General features: G+C 44.1%; 1 protein-coding gene across 2 annotated transcripts in view; it reads left to right on the top strand.

Annotated features, from left to right (window-relative positions):
- The window catches only part of TMEM192 (transmembrane protein 192), a 132820-nt gene that overhangs the window by 95985 nt on the left and 14552 nt on the right, over positions 1-22283 (top strand). For both annotated transcript variants that reach the window (XM_077477159.1, XM_077477158.1), the window contains one exon: positions 21643-21745. In XM_077477159.1, coding sequence (XP_077333285.1) covers positions 21643-21745 — 103 coding nt within the window. The remainder of the gene's footprint in view (positions 1-21642; positions 21746-22283) is intronic.

Genomic DNA, 22283 nt, shown 5'->3' with positions numbered 1-22283 from the left:
CTGTGAGGGCCACTGCATACCAATCGTCTCCCTCACACCGCACAATTCTACCCACTATCCCATTCTAAATTTAGTTTTGGTTCTAGACTTTGCAGAGGGATGTGCACTCATGTTTGGACCGTTTTATTTTAGCCCATGTTCCGTTTTCTTGCCTCATTAGTGTACCCCTCTTTTTACTGTCACTGGCCAGCCTGATACCCAGGATACAAATCTTGCCATCTATGGAACGAACTTGTGCAATACTACCTCCTGCGGTCTTGGAGCAGCTTTGGTCAGTCTTTCCATCCCCATTATTGACCACGGTCGGTGAGCCACCAAAATCCAGTGCTTTTCAAAGAACCCCCACCTCCCCCTGGAGGATTGATGAAAGGAATCCCTTTTTCTCTCTCACATTTTTCAGTCTGTTTTTAAGGCTGTTGCCCCAGATGGTGGTTTGCTCACTTCGGGTGCCACACTGGTGTTTACCTACGGTATCTTATCGATTTTTTTTTATTTTTTTTTCCTTTCTTGCCACTTATGCTTGCACAAGTTGGGGACTGTGTTAAGCTAAGGGTGTTTTTTTTTTTTTTTTTTTATGGTTTTTCTTGGTTTCTAATTTCTATGTTTTTTACTCATGTTTGACCATAAGTATGTTGCTATCTACTCGTAGGGTGATTGACTGGTGTACTTTAATATGTATTTTATCACATCTATCCTTTTTGTAGAAGTTTTCATGGCCTTTCAGCCTTCACCTTGTCTTATGTCTCTATGGCTAGGTTGAAATTTCTAACATGGAATGTCTGTGGCTTAAGAGAGAAACTAAAACGCACCGCAGTGTTGCTCTTAAGGACCAGATGGCAGATAGTCTTGGTTGAGATCCATTTGCAGGGATATCTGCAGTGGGCTCTGCGGCGCCCCTGGATTGGATGTGTTTTTTATGTTGCTCATACCGTATATTCCAGGGGCGTCTCAGTGCTTGTAGCCAAGTCGTGTCCTTTTGAGCTCCAATCAGTGGTGTTAGACCCCCAGGGTAGATATGTATTTCTGCACGCTAAGGTAGAAAGTAACCCTCTGATTCTTGCCTGTTATGTCCCCCCCCCTCCTTTTAACTCCACCATTCTTAGCAAGGGATTCTCTTCCATGGCCAAACATCCTACTGCACCTGCAATATGGTTGGGAGATTTCAATATGGTGGCCAATCCCTTTCTGGACCGAATGGGCCTGGGATCAGACACCTATGCTAGATTGGGGCACTAGGTTCAATCGCCTAATGACTTGCTTTAATTAGGTGGACACCTGGCAACATTTATATCCTAAGCAGCAGGCCTACTCCTGTTTCTCTAGCTCCCACTCTACCATGTCCTGGATAGATTTCATTTTGGCTCTCTCGTACCCTAATCCCCAGGTTGCAAAATACTGGGTTTGGCCCCCGACTATTATTGGATCACACTCCTTATTGGGTTGAACTGACACCATACAACAACCCTCAGCCACTGAACTGGAGATTGAATCCTTTCTGGTTAACTATTCTCCCTAACACTTATAGACTAGCCATGGAATGGGTGTTACATGCTATCATGCTTCTCACCGAATACATTTAGAAGAGATTCTAATTCTGGCTATGTTCAAGCCACTGCTCTGTTGATTGAACCTGAAGAACGTTATGTGTCATCACCCTTGCCCGCCCCACTGGCACAGCTGAAGCTTCAAACTAGGGAGGTTGGGCCATGAGCAAGTTCGGGTACCATTAGTACCTAATGGTTGGACCTCTGGTGCTCTCCCACTTTCAAGGGGGACCCGACAGGTTGCCCCATCTCACCCCACTTATATGCACTGGCAGTGGAACCCTTGGCGGTGGCTCTTAGGGAACATCCAGATATTCACGGGCTGACCTCTGGTATAGTGGAGGAGAAGGTGGGGCTATATGCCGATGATATTATTCTGTATTTGTCGGACTCTGGCTCCTCCGTCCTGACAGCCCTACAGATTATCAAACTTCGGTAGATCTTCGGGATTTAAAACGAATCCCAGATTCTCCCCATGGATATGTTCCCTCTACACTAGACCGGGCCAGTTTGCCCCTAGTCAGATAGTACCCTTAAACATTTGGGAATTCAGATCTCCGGATCCACGGCCGACTTTCTCGTTCAATGTGGAGCCTTTACTTGCGCTCATTACATCCAAAATCCAGACGTGGGCAAGATTACCAGTGGGGGTGATGGGGCGAATAGGTCTAGTCAGGATGAAATTGTTGCCTACAATTTTATGTGCTATGCCATCTCAAGTACACATTTAATTTAAGTACTTTAAAATCATGGACGTACTCCTACAATCCTTTTATATGAGAATCCTGGAAGTTTCTTCAGAGTCCAACTTTATTAGAGGGCCTTAGGCCGCGTACACACGCGCGGACTGTTCGCCCAACTTTGTCCGCTGAACAGTGTTTGGGCGGACAGTCCGCTCGTGTGTGGGCTTTCAGCGGACAGTTTCAGAGGACAGTTTGACGAACAAGGTTTTTCGGAAATTCCGTAAAACTGTCCGCTGAAACCTTGTTTGAGCGAACAGTCCGCCCGTGTGTAGGCTTGTTCGTCAAACTAAGTTCCGCGCATGCTCAGAAAGGATTTACACGCTGAAAGTTATAATGCAGTGTATAGGACGTCGTATTTTTCGTCCCGTCGTACGTGCCGTTCACGTCATCGCGCACGGTTTCAGCAAACTGTTCGTTCGTCGTGTGTGGCCATGTCCGTCCATGCTAATTTTGAGCGGACTGTTTGCCGAAACTGTTTGACGGACAAAGTTGGGCGAACAGTCCCCGCGTGTGTACGCGGCCTTACAGTCCCAGACTTTGGGTCTTACTACCTGGCAACACAGCTCTCCCATTTATATCCCATAGACAAGTAAGACAAACATGGATATCTGGCCCTGGTATGTACTCCAGCGGAACTCACAACTCCTACACCCATTTTGTGATGTACTATGGGGCCTGAAAGGCTCTCTGGTGTTTCTAAATCTCTGTCCAGTATGGACAATTCTATATTCCATGGCAATACCCCCTATGGTACAATAATCTCTTTCCGGAGCTTCTCCAGGTGCTTGATCCCACAATTTGGATCTCCTAAGGGAATATACCTATTGTCGCATGTTCTTCATAATGGAGAGATTAAGACGTTTGGTTGAAAGCAGAATTTAACCTTCCGTACTCTGCTTTTTCACTTCTTTCAGGTACGCCATACTCAGTTTAGGGGTACTTATCTTTCTCTATCATCTCTCTAGTGTGCTATACAGTGATGAACCACGTCAGTTCATATCGGTTTTCTAAAATCGCACCACTCCAGCTGTGACTAAACTAACATATTCTATTAAGCAGAGATGGGGGGGGGGGAGGGGTTAGCGAGTTAGAAGATGAGGATTGGGGTGAGGTGCTGGAAACCCCAAGCTGTCTTGTAGGCTTACACAAGTTTTATATTACACACAGGGCATTCTTGACCCCACAACGAATGGCTAAATTTTTCTCTTCCCGCAGTTCTATGTGCCCTAGGTGTTTGATTTCTGTCAGCACCTTTGATCACCTCCTTTTGGCAATATCCTCAAATTCAGGGATACTGGTTGCAGATCGTTCAGTTCCTTCACGATCAGATGGGCTCACCGCTGTCATTGGATCCCAAGCAAATAAGTCTTTTGGACTTATTTCCCGATACCAGAATAGCTTAATATATACGCTTCAATTTATCCATGAAGCGTTGTTTGCAGCTACAAAGCGAATAGCCCGGAATTGGATTCAGACGGCCCTCCCCACTCTAGCTGCCTGGGTTTCTGCTCTCAAAGTGCATGTGTCTTTTAAAAATGTGTGATAAGAGCACTACCATACTATACTAATAAATCACCAAATAAATTACAAAAACTCAAATATAAAATTACAATATATAAAGTCCATATATTCCAGTGAATAAATAACTATATAAAGTTCATGTGAATCCAAGTAGGTTTTTCCAGTACAACTTCAACTTAATCGGATGTGCAGTATAAAGTGCCAAGACAAACATCAGTGCAAAATTTGTGCTTCCCTCTGTGTGCCCTCTCACTCACCAGAGATCCAGGACTCCCATAACAGAAGTTGGATGTGATTTGAGAGGGTGGGTGGGCTTAGTAATACCACTGGCTGTATCACTGCGGCTTGCGTTATCCTCACTGAGTCATCAGAAATCCCGGAATCTCGTTGAGAAGTGTGCAAACGTTATGAGGACTGCTGAGCTCTGTGGTCCCACAGGCTGTAACTCCAGCTACAAAAGGTGTTATCCTCAACTAAACTCCAGGGATGGGTACGAATGGCAAAAGGAGGCTATATAGCGCAATTCTGTATAGTGTATAAAATCCAAAATTCCAGATAAATTTGGATTTTATAGGGCACACAGAGGGGAGCACGAATTTTGCACTGATGTTTGTCTTGGAATTTTATACTGCACATCTGATTAAGTTGAAGTTGCACTGGAAAAACCTACTTGGATTCACATGAACTTTATATATTTATTTGTTCACTGAAATTTATGGACTTTATATATTGTTTTATATTTGATATGAGTTTTTATGATTTTATTTGATGTATTAGATTAGTATATGGTATCGCTCTTATCTTGTTCACATATGGTTATTGCTGCAAATAACTGACACCAGTTTTTGCTTTTTGTTTGTTTTATTGGGTTGTAAGACTCTATATACGTTGCATTGTACAGCTGTCCTGTATAAACTTTTTTTATGAAATTCAAACCTTTGTTTTTAAAAAAATAAAAAAATAAAAAAAAAAGTAAAAAGAAAAAAGAAGAAACTCTGACCCTAACCTGAATATCGCAGCTGAAATCGAGACTCCTCAGACCAGACAACATTTTTCCAATCTTCTCTTGTCTAATTTTTGTGAGCCTTGGCGAATTGTAGCCTCAGTTTCCTGTTCTTAGCTGACAGGAGTGGAACCCATGTGGTCTCTGCTGCTGTAGCCCATCTGCTTCAAGGTTTGATGTTTTGTGCTTTCAGAGATGGCATTCTGCATACCTTGGTTGCAACTAGTCATTATTTGAGTTACTGTTGCCTTTCTATCATCTCAAACCAGTCTGCCCATTTTCCTCTGACATCAACAAGGCATTTTTGTACAGAAACAGCCACTCGCTGGATATTTTCTCGTTTTTGGACATTCTCTGTAAACCCTAGAGATGGTTGTGCGTGTCAAAATCCCAGTAGTACAGCAGTTTTTTTAAATACCCACACCAGCCTGTCTGGCACCAACAACCATGCCACGTTCAAGGTCACGTAAAACCCCTTTCTTCCCCATTCTGATGCTCTGTTTGAAATTCAGAAAGTAATTTTTGCCACATCTAGATGCCTAAATGGATTGACGATTTCCAACACGACTTTTGGAGGCAGCTTGGACACGACTTGTCAACACGACTTGGGGCAACTTACAACTCGACTTTTTTTTTTTTTTTTACCAAATTCTGTTTATTATTTTGTCATAAAACAGTACAATACAAACAGTGAACACCTCAACTGGAGGCGTCCATCCGGCCAGCCGCTGTTAACTAACATCATACAACTAGCTATCCAACCCAACCCCCCACCCCCCCCCCCCCCCGGTCACAGCTCGATCGTCTGACGGATTCATCCGTTGTCCGGCATCACCCTAGCAAGGTAACCCCAGTATCATAACCTCAGTTGTCATACTCCCTTAGATGTAATACAGAAGTCACGAAAGCACCACCCGGCTACTTCAGCAGCAACATGCCCAGCACCCGAACAACCATGTGACTCCAGGCCCTCTCATCCCACTGTTGATTCAGAGTTGAACCACGTGTGCCATACTTTGTCAAATTTCTTCATGCACCCCCTAGCTTCGTAGGTGGCCTTGTAATAGGGCAGCATCGAGTTGACCAACCCCTTCCAGAAGGAAACCTCAGGAGCCCTGACTTTCTTCCAGTGCAGCAGTATGGCTTTCCTGCCATAGAATAATAACACATTTAGCATTGTGCGCATAGCCCTGGACGGGACTACCTCCTCCACCAACCCCAATAAGCACACACGGATTGTTAAGGGGACTGGTACCTGTATTAAATCAGTTATGCAAGAGACTACCACCTCCCAAAATTTCCGTATCTGAGGGCATCCCCAGAAGATGTGATCCGCATCTGCGGGTGTGTGGGTGCAGCGCCAGCATTCCGCCGATACTGTCGGGTAAATCTTGTGCAGTCTGGCCGGAGTAAAATAACACCTATGCAGGAACTTGAACTGGATCAACCTATCCCGAGCAGACACCAAGTGTCTAAACGGTTGGATCCACAGAGAGTCCCAGTCCTCCCCCCTCACCTCTGGGACCTCCACCGCCCATTTATCCCTGCATTTAACAATTGCCCGAGGTGTGGATGCAAACATTGCCTTGTACGTGAGCGATAGAGGCTTTATCAGACTCTCGCTCCGTATCAGAGTCTCGAGCGAAGAAGGGATCGACTCCACTCTCATCACTCGAAACTGAACTTGATAAGCATGTCGGATCTGCAAATATCTGAACAAGTACCTATTAGGGAGGTCATGTCTTGCCTGCAATTGAGGGAACTTAAGCAACTCCCCAAACGTGGTTATGTCCCGTACCTTTCGTCGCCCAAAGCATAGGATCTGGCAAATTATAAAAGTGGGGTAGTGTGGGGTTCATCCACAAAGGGGTCGATGGGGACACCCCCCGGATGGACGGGCATGCCAACCTGACCGCCGCCCCCCACGCCTTAATGGTGGCCTTCATCGTGTCCGTTAGGGGCAATTCAGACCGGAGACCCCTAAACAGGGCGAACCGGAGACTCTCCAGGGAGCCCAGCTGAGCAGCCTCCAGCACGTTTGCAGCATCCCCCTCATCGGCTGTCAGCCATCTATGTGCAAACACCAGCTGACCAGCTAAATAATATTTATGATAATTGGGTAACGCTAGTCCCCCCTGGTCAGTCGGTTCCTGCAGCGTTCCAATGCCCACCCTTGGCGTCCCGGGGGCCCAAATGTAAGACGTGACAATGCTATTAATATTCTGGAAATAAGACTTCGGAACCCACACAGGAGCATGTCTAAGGAAGTACAAAATAATTGGAAGAAATTTCATCTTCAGTAGACTAATTCTCCCAGCAAGGGACAACGGTAATTTAGCCCAGGCCTGAACCTTTTTCTTGAGTAATGGGATCAGAGGGAGCAAGTTCAGAGACATATAATCCCGGACATTGGCTGAGAGTCGAACCCCTAAATATTTCATCGACTCGACCCATTGCAACGGTAACGCGGGATCCGCCCTCCCCCTGGCCCCCTGATCTATTGGTAGGATAGAGGATTTACTCCAGTTCACCCTGAGCCCTGAGAAGCCAGCGAAGCGGTCAATAAGTTGTAATGCCGCCCTCAGCGACGCTCCCGGGTCATTAAGAAATAGCAGCATATCGTCTGCATAAAGTGCTAAGGTCTCCCTCACCGTGCCCACAGTGATAGGAACAACTTCGGGAGAGGTGCGCAAGGCTATCGCCAGGGGTTCCAGGGCCAGGGCGAACAAAAACGGGGATAAGGGACATCCTTGTCTGGTCCCCCTACCCACCTCAAAAAACCCAGAGAGGGAGGAGCCCACTCTGACAGCCGCTTTCGGACTCCGATACAACATAGACACCCATTTCCTAAATTGAGGGCCGAAACCCAAGGCCTTCAACACCGTGGACATGTATACCCAGTCCACAGAGTCGAAGGCCTTTTCAAAATCAATCGAAACCACCACCCTCGACTCAGTATCCTGTGGGGGAATCTGCAAGTGCGTAAACAACCTTCTTAAATTTTGTGTCCGTAGACTTTCCCGGCATAAAGCCCGTTTGGTCAATATTTACAATCGTGGGCAGTACCGTAGCCAGCCTAATGGCCAGTACTTTGGTCAGAATTTTGAGATCCATGTTTAGAAGCGCTATTGGTCTATACGAAGCACACTCTGTAGGATCCTTGCCCGGTTTCAGTAGAAGGACCATGTAGGCCTCCATCATGGATTGTGGGAGAGCACCATTGTCATGACAGTAGTCTAAAAGGGAGTTAAGTCTGGGAGCTAATAATTCCACATTGGCCCTGTAGAACTCCGCTGGAAAACCATCCGGACCCGGCGCTTTATTGGGGGGGAATGTAAATATTGCCCCTTGAATCTCTTTAAGAGTTATCTTGGCTTCCAAAAATTCCCTGTCTACAGTGGACAGTTGCGGAATCGGGAGGGTCTCCAGCAGAGCTCCCAAGGCCACAGGATCATAGGGAGGGATGGGGGAATATAGCCCGGAGTAATAAGACACAAACTCTCGCAGAATCTGTTCAGGGTCGGTTATCAAGTTCCCCTTCCCGTCCCGGATCGCCGGTATACATGTAGGGGGAGGACGATCCGCCACCAGCATCGCCAAGAGCTTCCCGTTTTTATCCCCTTCCGCGAACACCGTCTGAGCAGTCTTCGTCAATTCCACCCTGGCCTGTCCCATAAAATGTAAGGACACAGCTCTCCTAGCCGTCAACAAGGCCCCATACGATTCCTCAGACTGAGATTCCGCATGCGCCTCTGCCTCCCGCCTCTCCCGAAGCGTCAACTCTGCAACTTCCTCGCTATCCGACTTCCGCGCAACTTTAATGGCTGATACAAACTCACCCCGTGCCACTGCTTTGAAGGCGTCCCATACTATCCCCGGATCAGCCGTGCCATCATTTGACGTCCAGTATGATTGCATAGCTTTGCTCACCTGAGCAGAAACCCCTTCATTTTGTATCCACCCCGGAGAGACCCGCCAACCACTCTTACCCCTCCCCTTCCCAAAAGTCAGGGTAACAGCCAGAGGATTGTGGTCAGTCAACCCTCCCGCCAGATATGAGGTCTCAGATACGTACGACAACAACCCATTATTACCAAAGGCCAGGTCAATCCTGGCTGAAGACCTGTGTGTGGTCGATATGTGCGAGTAGCATCTGTCTGATGGATGCCGCCAGCGCCATAACTCCGTCAACCCCGCCACAGTGCTCCAGCCAACCAGGCCGGCAGAGTCCCCCCTGCCCGGATTGGAGGAGTCCAAAGCCGCATCAAGAACGGCATTGAAATCCCCAAGCCATATATTCGGAAGATGGCCATATGGCGCAAGCTTGGTCATTAATTCATATAACACCTTTGAGTGAAATGGGGGAGGCACATATACGTTTACCACCACTAGTTGCCTATGGAACACATCTAGGACAAGCGCCACATACCTCCCATCTGGGTCTGACACAACCTGATGAATCACGCAGGGCACACTCTTGCTGACCAGGAGGGAAACCCCCCTCGCAAACGTCGAGTAAGTGGAATGAAACGTCCTCTGTATCCACAGCCTGCGCAGGGCAAGGACCCTACTTCCGTCTAAGTGTGTCTCCTGCAGGAGAACCAGGTGCGGCTTATAAACTTTAAGGAATTGGAACACTGAGGCCCGCTTAAGTTTGTGGTTAAGGCCTCGAACGTTCCAAGACACAATTTTTAATTCATCCACCATTGTCAAACGTGGCTACCGCGTCCAGCCAGCATGTCCCGACTGGCGGGAGCTGACTCTCCCATGAGGTTAGCAACAACAACATTAAGACAACTGTAACATCACTTAATCCCCTGTATCGAGCTGTGACCCTAAAAAAACCCTCCCTTGCTTGCATGCCAGAAAAAACTCCAACAAGTCCAGCACTAAGCTTAATCCCAAAACCCAAAAAAGTGACCATAACTGTCACTGCGCACTCCCACCGCACCAATCAAAAGTCCGGCAGTTCCTTAGATGTTCCGTAGTGTCTTTACAAGCTCCGAACAGCAGAACAGGAGCTAGGCCCGACAGCACCGCCAGCCAAGGCTAGCAAGCGGCCCTACATAGCAATCAGTCATTGGACAACTAACCGTTGCAGCATCTGCTGAGGGGGTCACGTAGGACATCCGCACAAGAGTAAAGGGTGGGTGACAGGGCGCCGTGATAGCCAAAAAGACCACCAACGGTAGAGCAACCTCCAGAATGGTAAAGCACACCACCCCGGCATCCATGTCCAGGAAACGTCACCCCATTCCCACCCCCGCACCACAGACCCCCCAATCAAACAAGTGGGCCAAACAGCAGGAGAACACTCTGACCCCCAACCCCCCGGCATCCAATCAACAGTGGCAGTCTGCAGGAGTTACACCCCGGGAGTCGTGCTAAGCCATGGGCGCTCCAGTCCAGTCCCATAGACCCAGGTCGGATGCGGAAAGCCCCCCCCCATCAGCTCAAAATGGTACCCCGTCCCCCCGTACCCATAGGTTGAGGTCTACCTTCCAAATTCCTTATCCAGCCAGTCGACTGCTTCCTCCGGGTGATCAAAAAACCGTACTGAGCCCTTGTATTGAACACGGAGCTTGCTCGGGTACAGCATGCTGTACTTGATCTCCTTTTCTCTGAGCCACCTCCTGACGTCATTAAAGGATCTTCGTTTCTGTTGCGTGGCTGCAGAGAAGTCTGGAAACAGCATAACTTTTGCGTTTTCATGGCGCAATTCCGGCAGTCTTCTGGTGCAGGACAGGATCATGTCCCGATCCCGAAAGTTCAAAAAACGAACCAGGAAAGGGCGAGGGAACTCTCCAGGTGGGCGCCTGCCAGTAGGGACCCGGTGTGCCCTTTCCACTACATACGCAGGGGACACCTCTTGCAAGGACAGGAGCTGTTTGAAAAATTGTTCTGCAAACTGAGCTGGCTGATCACCTTCCGCCCCCTCGGGGAGCCCCACCACTCGGACATTATTGCGCCTCTGGCGGTCCTCAGCATCAATAGCCTTATGTTGCAGGGACCTAACCTGGTCCCTGAGCTCTGCCAACTGGGCTCCATAGTCATGGGACTCGTCCTCCACTGCTGACACCCTCGTCTCCACTGTACTGAGGCGGCCCCTAATCTTGTCCAGATCATGCCTGATCAGGGTACATTCAGAGGACAGGTGGTCAATCCGCCCCATAAGTTCTGCCTTGCTGGCATTAATCGCCTCCAGGATAGGTTTAGTAATGTCAGTCACCTCAATGCCCGTGGACTGTGCCTGGCCTGGGAGGATTTCTTCAGCCTCCTGTATCTGTGACATACCTCCCTCCTGCAGCACGGAGCCCCGTGGCTTCGGCGGGGAAGACAAGATGGCGGGGGCGGGGCCAGCCTCCATGTTCCATGTGGCGGTGGCTTTCCGCGGGGTATTGCAGGCTTTAGCCGCTTTCTTTGCGGCGGACGAAGGCATCCTCAGCCGCAGCGCAGTATCCCCTACTCGGTACGATGCCTGGCGGGTGCGGGAGTCGCTCCACAACGGTCGGATGGCTATAGGAGGAACGGAGCTGTGAGACGCTGCTGCTGCCTTGATCACATCCGGCCGGAAGTCTTACAACTCGACTTTAGGTCGCCCCAGGCCAGGCGACTTTTGCTGTGGCCAATCAGAGAATGAGCTCTCAAGGGGGGAACTCCACGCAAATTTTTTTATTTTTTTTTTAAACGGTGTGGGTTCCTCCTCCGGGAGCATTCCAGGCCCTTGGGTCTGGTATGGATTTTAAGGGGAACCCCCTACGCCAAAAAAATGGTGTGGGCGTCCCCCCCAGATCCATACCAGACCCCTATCCAAACACGAAGCCTGGCCGGTCAGGAAGGGGGTGGGGATGAGTGAGCACCCCCCCTCCTGGACCGTACCAGGCCATGTGCCCTCAACATGGGGGGGTTGGTGCTTTGGTGAAGGGGGTGGGCGCCCCCCAACACCCCATGTTGATGAGGACAAGGGCCTCTTCCCGACAACCCTGGCCGTTGGTTGTCGGGGTCTGCGGGCGGGGGGCTTAACGGAATCCGGGAGCCCCCTTTAATAAGGGGGCCCCCAGATCCCGGCCCCCCACCCTATGTGAATGAGTAAGGGGTACATCGTATCCCTACCCATTCACCTGGGGAAAAAATGTCAATAAAAAACACAACACAAGTTTTAAAAGTCCTTTATTAAGCAGCTCCAGGGGTCTTCTTCCGACGTCGGGGGCGGGGGGGGGGTCTTCTGACGACTTCTCCGCTCTGTTCGGCCTCTTCTCCCGGTGTCCGGCCTCTTCTCCCGGGCTCATCCGCTGTCTTCTTGCAGCTCTTTTACTAGCGGAGGAGGCCGGTCTCCTCCGCCCTCTGTCCTTCTTCTGTCTTCTCTCTTCTTTCTTCTTCCGATGTTGACCCGGTGCTGTCTTCCGCTGTACTGGCTTGTGCGACGTGCGCGGTGACTTTTATATAGGTATGGGGCGTGGTCACCGGGTGATGTCACATGATGCCGCTCGCTCGTCCCCACCCCCTTCCTGACCGGCCAGGCTTCGTGCACGGATAAGGGTCTGGTATGGATCTGGGGGGACCCCCACGCCATTTTTTCGGCGTAGGAGTTACCCCTTAAAATCCATACCAGACCTAAGGGTCTGGTATGCTCCCGGAGGGGGAACCCACGCCAATTTTTTTTAATAATATTGGCGTGGAGTTCCCTCTCGGGAGCTGATAATTCTGTGAGAGTCGCCTCCATATAGACGGAGATCCGACTTGGAGGTGACTTCCATAGAAATCAATGGGTACCAGTCTCCTACAAGTCGGATACAAGTAGTACAGGAACCTTTTCTGAAGTCGGAGCGACTTTAGTAGTGTGCATTAAGACGGCTCTCATTCACTTACATTGATTTTTACATGTAGCGCGACCTAAGGCGACTAGGGGCGACCTGAAGTCGGATTTGAGTTGCCCCTGTCTGAACCGGCTCTCAGTGTAAATCCAGAACTGGTTTAGAGGCACTCACGGGTCTTGCGGAGGAGGATGATCAAAAGCAGTGTTTTTATTGTCAACGTTTCAGTGAAGCTCAGTCCATCTTTCGCAAAACTAAGTCTGGAGACTCTTCCTTCGCTGCAAGACCAATGAGTGCCTCTAAACAAACAAGTTTTGGATCTATATGGATTTCTTTATGGGTGAGCACCTGGACATTTATTTCAAGCATAGAGTGCTCTGGCTATACTCGGGACAGGTGTGTGTGTGTGTGTGTGTGTATATATCTACTATGTGGTTCCTTATGTGTATTGAGCCTTCTTCTAGCTTCATGGTAGTCCTCTATTGGCCCATAGACAATAGAGGTAAAAAAGTTTTAATCATTGTGAAACAATGTTTTTCTTTTTTTGCTCTTTAGTTACGTGCCAGATTCCTCAAGGGTAGAGAGCCTCCGTTTGGTTGCCCAACACTACTGTGCTAGGATACTAGTTTCCAAACTAGATAACACCATAAGCCATTTTAATCTAAAAACTTTGAGACTTTGTGGTACTTCAGTTATTTCCAGAACTTCAGAGATTTGTATATTTTTTGCTTGCACGTGATTGGATGTTGGAAGACAGCAGAACTTCACCTCCTTTCACTAAATTCTGGGGCAAATTCCCTTGCAAAGTGAACAGTCTTTGGCTTTTGTAAATACATATGTTGTCAAATATTTCAGTTTTTTATGCTATTTCAGATCTCATATAGAGATGCGCTGACCACCGAGATTGTAATAATATCCGGTATTATGTTAAACACTGTCAGATCAGGGAATGCTTGTAGATTCCTTCAAGGGACTGGTTGATGTTTCCTGGCTGATCTAGTTTGGTGTAGAAGCTAATGGGCCTAGATAGATTCACCCAGACAATTGCTATTGTTTCCTCAGGGGCAACCAGTGTCTGCAGTGCACACCCCCATAAGCAAAAAGGGCTTCTTATGTAAGGCATCACATGTATGGATTATTTCAGTTTATTCATAAGGATTCAACTAGTAGGCCAATGGACATTAAGTGGTGGCAGGTAATGTATGTGAATGTTAAATGCTCTTGAAGATCATTTATACTGGTCTATGAACATGACTTCATTTTGGGTTTTTTATCAGGTAAAATGGTAGCAAGCAGCTGGTAAAATCCAAGCCAACGCAACTTTTTTTCTCTCTTTAGTTGGTTTGACTAAGATTTTAAAGGAAGGCCTACAGGCATATGACCATAACCATATGGATTGGAAAATACTTCTCCAAGGAATTGTTACCTTCAGGTTGGACAGCAGAATCAGCTAGCAAAGTTTTCATTTTTAAAATGATCACTAATTTAAGATCTTTTCCTACATCAAGCTTAAATAGTAGCTCATCTTTGTTGTGTTCATGACCCTCATTGTTCCAATGAATTTTGTTTATTTGTTTGTTTTAAATTCCCTTTTGGGTTACTTTGATGTTGTTTCTTTTAGCTGATTGTGTTTTTAGTTTTTGAACTTTGAAGGTTGTATTATGTTGTTTTGCAAGTGAAAACCAACCGAGGCAAAGCCAGGGTTTGAATTCTATGGGCTGCCTGACATCAAAGGCTCATTACTTTTACCTTTCATACATCCTTGGTGTTTAAAAGGAGAAGTGATCTTCTTTTATTTATTTCCATGACTGATCCATGTCCTTCTCTATTTAAAAAGACAAACCTCTTACTAAGTAGTTGGCTTTTGTTATATATTGTGTTTGAAGTTGAGCCTTCTTCCCCAATACTTGCTGTGCTTCAGTGAAATGGGCTTTTAAAACCTAGGATTTTTTCATCTGCTTCAAGATAAGTAGTCCAGATCAAGTCTATTTGTGCTGAGCTATACAGCATACTAAGAATTAAACAGTAGATTCAAGATAGCAAATTGCCTGTTTTTAGAAGAATCTTCCTTTGGCACCTGTTTGCTGAATTCTACCTGCAAATCTTATCCGGGTTTCCTCCAGTTTATAAAAGGTTGGCATGGACGTTGCATTATTGAAGTGAACTGTAATAAATGGGAAAAAGATGCAGGCTAGGAAAGTGGCAAAATAGAAATTACTCCGCTATAAGGAATTTTATCCTTCTGCTGTATAAGTTCTCTCTTTATAGACCAGTGAAAATCTACCAACAAGAATTATGTTCACCTTTTGTGAAATAAGATAAAAGTAAATGGAGAGGTTGACCAAATCAAAAATTATAATTGGAATAAACCATTGGAATTGACATTTACCCTTGGGAAACATTTCAACCATTTTATAAGTAGGCCTTAATTCAGTATTGTAGAGCTTTTTGTAATTTAAAAAAAAAAAAAAAATGTGTATATCTTTTGGCTGTTTAGATTTTAGGAAAGGTTGTTTTTTTTTATTTATTTTTTTGACTGGTCATACAAGGCCAGATTTTCAGAAGTGATTTGTTTAATTCAAACATTAATAACAATGTTTGGGTAATGTAGTGGATGGGAAGTAACAGAATATAGCTGTATCTTTTAATAAATCCATCTTCCATAAGAAAAAGAAAAGATTTTTCTCTGCCCATGTGTTGATCTGAATATTGTGCCAAGCTGAACGCAAATATTTAGTTGACATCAAATACTGGAAACTGAGGGCAGACAAATTGTGCAGTCTCTTGTGAGGTCTGTTGCCCTGCAGATGCACTATAGGTGCCTAGTGAGAATTATGGCTCCTTTAGGCTGCTCGGATTGTTCTTGGTAGGAGATTGGGCAGATTGGCTGGGTTACATTTTTTTTCATGTTCAATTGCTACTGTTACACCCAAGATAGACACCGATTCTCAGTAATGCACATACCTCTGCCAAAAAACAATTCAATGGTGAGATATGTAATGGCATCCTATGCCTAACTTTCCAACAGCAGTTGGCTCAAGCTCCCTGACATCAAAGGAATATTGAGGGAATAGCAGCGGTAAGGTGGGTAAGGAACCTGCCAAATAGACTATTCCCTGAGAGGCATGCATTTTCCAGTTTATGCAGGCATGCATTGGAGTTGATTTATTAAAGGCAAATAGATTGTTCAGTTTGTAAGGGAAGTTGCACTTTGAAAGGGAATTTTCCCAAAGCTTAGTGTTTGAGGTCAAGCTCTGCTGACTTCAATCGTCGAATCATGGGCAAGCAAAAACATTTTATTATCCTTACACACGATTGGGTATTCTTTCTGAAGTGAAATTTCAGCACATTCACTTTGTTTCAGAGGAACAAGTGCAAGTGAGCTGTCTATTTTTCTTTAGTAAATCAATTCTATTCTCTATTAATCTAGCTGAAAACTGCTGTCCTTTTATTATCTCTGGTTACCAATAAGCTTGCATGCTAATGCCATATCCATAGAGTGTCCCCTGTGCATAAGTTTCTGCTATACTTTGACCTGTCTGTTAATTAGTTTACCAATGTGTCTTTTCTGTTTCTCTGAGATGCAAGGTTACTCAAGGCAATTCAACAAACAAGTTGTTCCCAAGGAACATTTTATTTTGCTTTAATATAATGATCTTTTAAAATCGTGCTTGGATTCTTAGAATTTATATGAGGACAAAGTATTCTTCCGGGTCATCAGTCTGTTATCTGGCAGTTATAAGGTACCTCAAGGCAACAGATCTTCTATGTAGAAGGTAACTGCACAGTTTCTTTCAAAGGATTTTCGTCATACGCATCTGCATTGGGAACATTTTGCTTGTTTTGGACTAAGGGAGGTGGAAAAGGGGAGCACTTGTCTGTGGACAGCCTCAGACAACTCTATTACTACTATCAGCAAAAGAATAATACAAAAGCTACATTTGGACTTAATGTGGCGAACATCCGCATGATAAATGGTCTTTGGTATTTGCCAAATATCTTTTATTCTTTCCATGGTAAGCCCTTGTGTCCACAGACATTGCAAGCTGATGAAGACAAAGACTTCCCCCTGTGAAATCCTAAATGTGTTATAGTTGAACTAGACATGAGCTGGCTGCATTTAAATTGTGTTTAAAACCTTTGTAAGCTTGCTCTTTTTTTATTGTTTATTAGCAAGATCACCATCAATACATTTGAATAGAAATTGTGAACACATTTCCAATACATCTGAAATATGTGTGCTGTATTTACCATGCGTTTCAGGGGCTTTCCCATTGACACAAATTTAATTAAAAATGTGTGTGGTGCATGCTTAAAAAGAACAAGCTCCGTTAATTGAAACCACTTGCAGCCTCAAATCAAAATGCAAAAAAAGTATGCCTGCTGTATATTGTCAGATTTCATTGCTAATAAAGTGGGTTTCATTAATATCACACTTCACATAAATCAATAGGTCACATATCATCATAACCAAATTGCATTATTATTTTGAGTAAACCAAATAACACTTTCCTACCAGGAAAATGCAGTGGCTTAGTGGTTAGCACTTCTAGCTTGCAGCACTGGGTTCCCTGGTTCAGGGCACTAGCTGCATGCTTGTTCTCCCTGTGCGTGGATGAATTTCCTCAGATAGGATGGGATAGTCTAGTGCACACACACACACACACACACACACACACGCACACTCCAAAGACATGATGGTAGACTAATTGGCTGCTCTCCAAATTGGTATGCATGCATGCATGTGAGATAGGGGACCTTGGAGTGTAATGTTAAAGTGCAGTATCCCTTCAATGAATAAATTCTCCAGTATAAGTACCCAATGGCATAATTTTGGCTTGAACTATGCATTCCTGTGTTTATTTTTTCTTCTGGTTATAAGTTTAGTGACACTTGGACCTAGTTCACCCTTAGAACACCAGACACTGGTTAACTCTTGCTCAGAAGAAACTATTCTCTGTATTAGCGTGACTCCACTCGAGTGATCCTTTGCTTGGCAGAGCCCCTGGTTCACCAGTCTCTATTAGAGGTTTTTGCTAGCTTACCTATCCAGGATTAGTGCCACACCAGCAGATAATACATTGTTTTTTTTTTTGTATAAGATTTACCTTTAAGGACTCTTAGGAGATTTCAGACTCCATCATGGATTTTTGGTAGAATTTTTTTTTAAGCAAGAGCAAAGCAAATTTTTTATTATTTTTTCTTGCCAATAACTTTTAAAATCTTCAAATAGACTGTTTGAACAGATGTGGTCCTTCAGAAGGAATTCGATTGCAGAAGTAAACACCACTTAATGTTGGAAGTTGGGGCTTATGAAGAATGAGGAAACTTTAATACATCCCATCTTTAGAACTGTGGTGTGGTTTGAAAATAATGGACTGTATATTTATAATAAAACAAGCAAAAAAAAAAAACTTTATTTGGATGGAGTGGAAAATGATTGGAAAACTTGTCCAGTTTTTACTGCTATCCAGGACTCTGTTAGAAATATTTCCCCTTCCTAAATTAATTTCGATAAATCTATTTAGACTCTTTTCCATTTGGTCTGTTGCTCCTTCTTCTGGTATTTTTTCCCCCTTACTTTCTGGTGACCGTTTCAATAGCCAAGGGGTTGAAACTGAAAAATGTTTAACCTGACATACACTTTAACTCAAGAAGTGTTGTACAAGAAGCGCAAGAATTTGCTGTATGCCTTAACCGATGGTTAAAAGTATTATGTTTTTTTTTTCTTAAGGTGCAATGCTTGAAATGAGCATGTGCCACTATAAGTGAATGAGATGTAATACAGACTATTTGCAAAGTTGATCATTTTCCTTACAGGAGATTTAGTTGATTGGGATAAAAAAACTGGAGTAGTCTATAGGATTTATATATCGCCAACAGTTTACACAGCACTTTACAATGTAGAGGAGGACAGTATGATTACAATACAGAAGGAATAGGAGGGCCCTGCTATATGACTGGACAGCACCACTTTTCAGAAATTACCATCAGAACCACCACTAGATGCTTTTTTTTTGGCATCGTATGTAAAAAGGGGTCAAGACTGCTATTTTTCCATGGTGCCTATACAAATGCTTCTGTTTATTTTTATACCCATGCTTTCTCTTTTGGCTGCAACTTGAGGTTTTCTTCTTTTTTTTTTTTTCTTTTCTTACATGTAAGAAGATTAGGTTGACAAACCAAACAGAATTATTTCACATATTAAAACTAATGAGTAAAAGTTCAGTTATCATCTACTAATTTTTAAAGTTATCCTTTATTGCCCTTTTTATTAGTTAAATATTGTTTTTTGAAGGTTTACACATTTGTGATTCCAACAAATCAATGCCTTTTAATCATCATATCTGGCTTGAACACACATTTACTTGGCAGAAAAAAAAATCCTAATTAGGTAAGATAATTGTATTTTTATTTTTCCTTCAGATGTGTTCTGTGAGAGTCGTCTTTATGGTTGCTGCTCATATTTGGTTTCATGGATTCACTTAAAGAAGCAAACACTTCTGCTCTAAAATGTAGCTTACAATGGAGGAGGTGGGAAGGACCACCAGCAACTGTTCTGACATTGGCCTGTCTAATTACTTTATAACCTGCTGTTTGATATTCGTGTACTTCTGTGGGAGAGTCATTGTCAGTTGCATGGTTTGAGTCATATACTCTGTTCCCAAACAAGCAGGTGGTCTGTAAGGACAATGGATGAGAGCTGTATGGTCTTCACAAAGGAGGACAGAAAGGACTTGATGGGACATCATATATGAGCACCATACATGGGGCAGTGCAGTGTGAAGAATGTTGTCCTTATGGGTATAGATAAGCAATCTTAATAAACCAAAATTAAACACGTGCTTGTCTGCTTTCAAAAGTGTATACATGTTATATGATTTATATATTGACAAATCCATTTTATATATATATATATATATATTATACATTTATTTTTATTTATTTTTTTATTTGCTGAATTTTCAAATATGATTCAGACTGACTTGAACATCTAAATTGTGGATCATATAATGTTGGTGCCATTTTTTTTCTTTTTTTATATATCTGTTTTTAACATTATAATATTGGTTGCGAAGGGCAGCATCACTTATGGTTTACTTCATTATTTTGCTTTTTCAAGAAGCACAAGTGTGTGTGTGTGTGTGTGTGTGTGTGTGTGTGTGTGTGTGTGTGTGTGTGTGTGTGTGTGTGTGTGTGTGTGTGTAAATATACCCATTTACTGCAGATTAGGTCGTTTTTAAATTCTACAATCTCTTCTGAACTGGGGGATGCTGACAGGGGCATTTATGGCTTGAATTTCCAAATCGGACGAAATGCAAACCATGTATAGTAGCCTTTACTCTCACCGTAATGCTAACCCTCCTTGAAAACCTCTACACTAGCCTATTTAACACTAACCTTCTGTGACCATAACACTAGCCTTCCCTGTAATTCTAACTGTATTTATAATTATTTCTTATGGGCAATTATATAGCGCAACAATTTTACACAATGTTTTATAAAATGTACATACACATAAGTCTCTGCCCTCCTAAAATCTTACAGTATTAGGTCCCTATTTCATATGTGTACATACACACTAGAGCCAAATTGAGCAGGAACCAATTAACCTACCAGCAGGTTTTTGAAGTGTGGGAGCAAACCAGAGTACCCAGGGTAAACCCATGCAAGCACATGGAGAATATACAAATTATATGCAGATTGCATCCTGGACAGGATTGGAGCTGAGGACCCTAGTCCTGCAAGGCAAAGGTGTTGGACACTGAGCTACTATACAGCCTATAGAAAGCCTCCCTATTGCTCTAGCAACACTAACTTTTCCTTGTGAACATAACACTATTCCTCACACTAGCTCTTTCTTTAGCCCTAAGACTCACCCTCCCTGTAGCGCTAACACTAGCCCTCAAACTAATCCTCCTAGCAACTTACTTTAACTTTACTTGTGTCCCTTACGCTAACCTTTCCTGTGTCCTTTACGCCAACCTTTCCTGTGTCCCTTACGCTAACGTTCTCTGTCAATTTTGCACTATAAGCTCCCTGTAATACAAGCTTAACACCAAAGCTGCCATAGATGGATTAAAATTTTGTCTGTTCAGCAGGCATTTGCCGAATTTTGATCCATCTATGGCTGTTCCTGTTCATGAGAAGTCAATCAAATGATCAACTTCTCATGAACTGGCTTGTTGGAACATTTTATTCAATGCATGCAGCCATTTAGCTGCAGCGCTGATCAGTGTGTTCTGGCAGTTGGGAGTTCCACTTTCAGAATACAAGGACACAGCTGGGAGGGTTCCTGCATTACCTCAAATGTGTGAATGGGGGAATTGGTTCAGTTTTTTTGTTCGCTCTCTGGCTGAATCAAAAATACTGAGCCATGTATGGCCAGCTTAAAGTAGAACTATAAGCAATGTTTTTTTTATTATTTTGGAAAGAGTGAGTATCCCATTGTGGAGATTTATCTTCACTTCCTGTCCCATAGTCAAACGGGAAGTGAGAAGAAATACCTGCAAATTAAGGGAATTCTTTGGTTATCCCCAAATCTCCAGAGCTAGTTTCCCTATTGGAAGAGTTCACTTCTGTTCTTTTTCTAGGGACAACCTAAAAGTGGGGTTTTCTTTTTACTTTCACTTTCAATGATAATGGTAAATGGGACAAATAGAGTGGCTGAATCTCTCCAATGGGGGGCACCGACCACAATAAAAAAAACTGACAAGTGTTCTAATCCTTCTTGAATCTATCCAAAACTTAAAAGAAAAGTTTTTGCCTTTTTAGTTATATTCTAACCCTTCCTAATGCAAACTTAACAACAAAAGGGCTTGGTCGCCTGTTCTGCTCCAGGATTCATTGCATTTAGAACAAAATTTTCAAAATATATTTAAATATATTTGTCAAAGTATGCTAGTACTGAGGTCCTGGCATCTACTGTTTAAAAAAAAAATGTACAGCAAAATAACATGGACCAATATACATATACACAGTAGCTTTAATATTTTGACTTTCTGCTTTTTTTGTAGTGCATATATGCAAGTTTAATAGAAGGAAACTTGATGCAGATATTATTGAACAACAAAGGAAGCATGATTGTGCACCCGACCCCTTACCAGGGATTGGATTCAGGTAAGTAGCTTCACAAACTTTTCTATGGCTTGAACTTGCTGTGGTCATGAAATTCTGAATCAAAAATTTGACCTCTGTAGAATCTTGCTTGCAAAAAAGATTTCTGTACGTATATTTAATTTTTATTCAGCCTAACAAACTTGCAGATATACCTGTTGCCAGCCTTATTTTGGGGAAACCTGTATCAGGCACCTGGGAATATAATTGGTTGACCAGGGATACCTGTACAGTGTGCTCCTGCAGCATGCAATCATTATAGGCCAAATTGGGCAATGAATATCTCATGAAAATACTTAGTGAAAGCCTGGTACATTCACTCCTGTTCTGTTTTTTTTTTTTTTCTTTCAACCCAGCGGATTGAATGAAAAACTGACAGATTGCCGTACCAACACAAGTGATGTTGATGTGGTAATCTCCCCCGCTGTGCTATTGTATTTCGACAGGGGGACACACTGATCAGCGCCCACAGCCATTGGCTACCAGCATTGATTGAATGTTGGTTCTCCACCATTCCCGTTTGACAGAAGCGAGTCATGAC

This window comes from Lithobates pipiens, unplaced genomic scaffold (assembly GCF_037356315.1).
Source record: "Lithobates pipiens isolate NorthernLeopardFrog02 unplaced genomic scaffold, aLitPip1_a1.2 Scaffold_13, whole genome shotgun sequence".
In the NCBI taxonomy this organism is placed as follows: Eukaryota; Metazoa; Chordata; class Amphibia; order Anura; family Ranidae; genus Lithobates; species Lithobates pipiens.
This window is presented reverse-complemented; position numbering and strand designations above follow the sequence as displayed.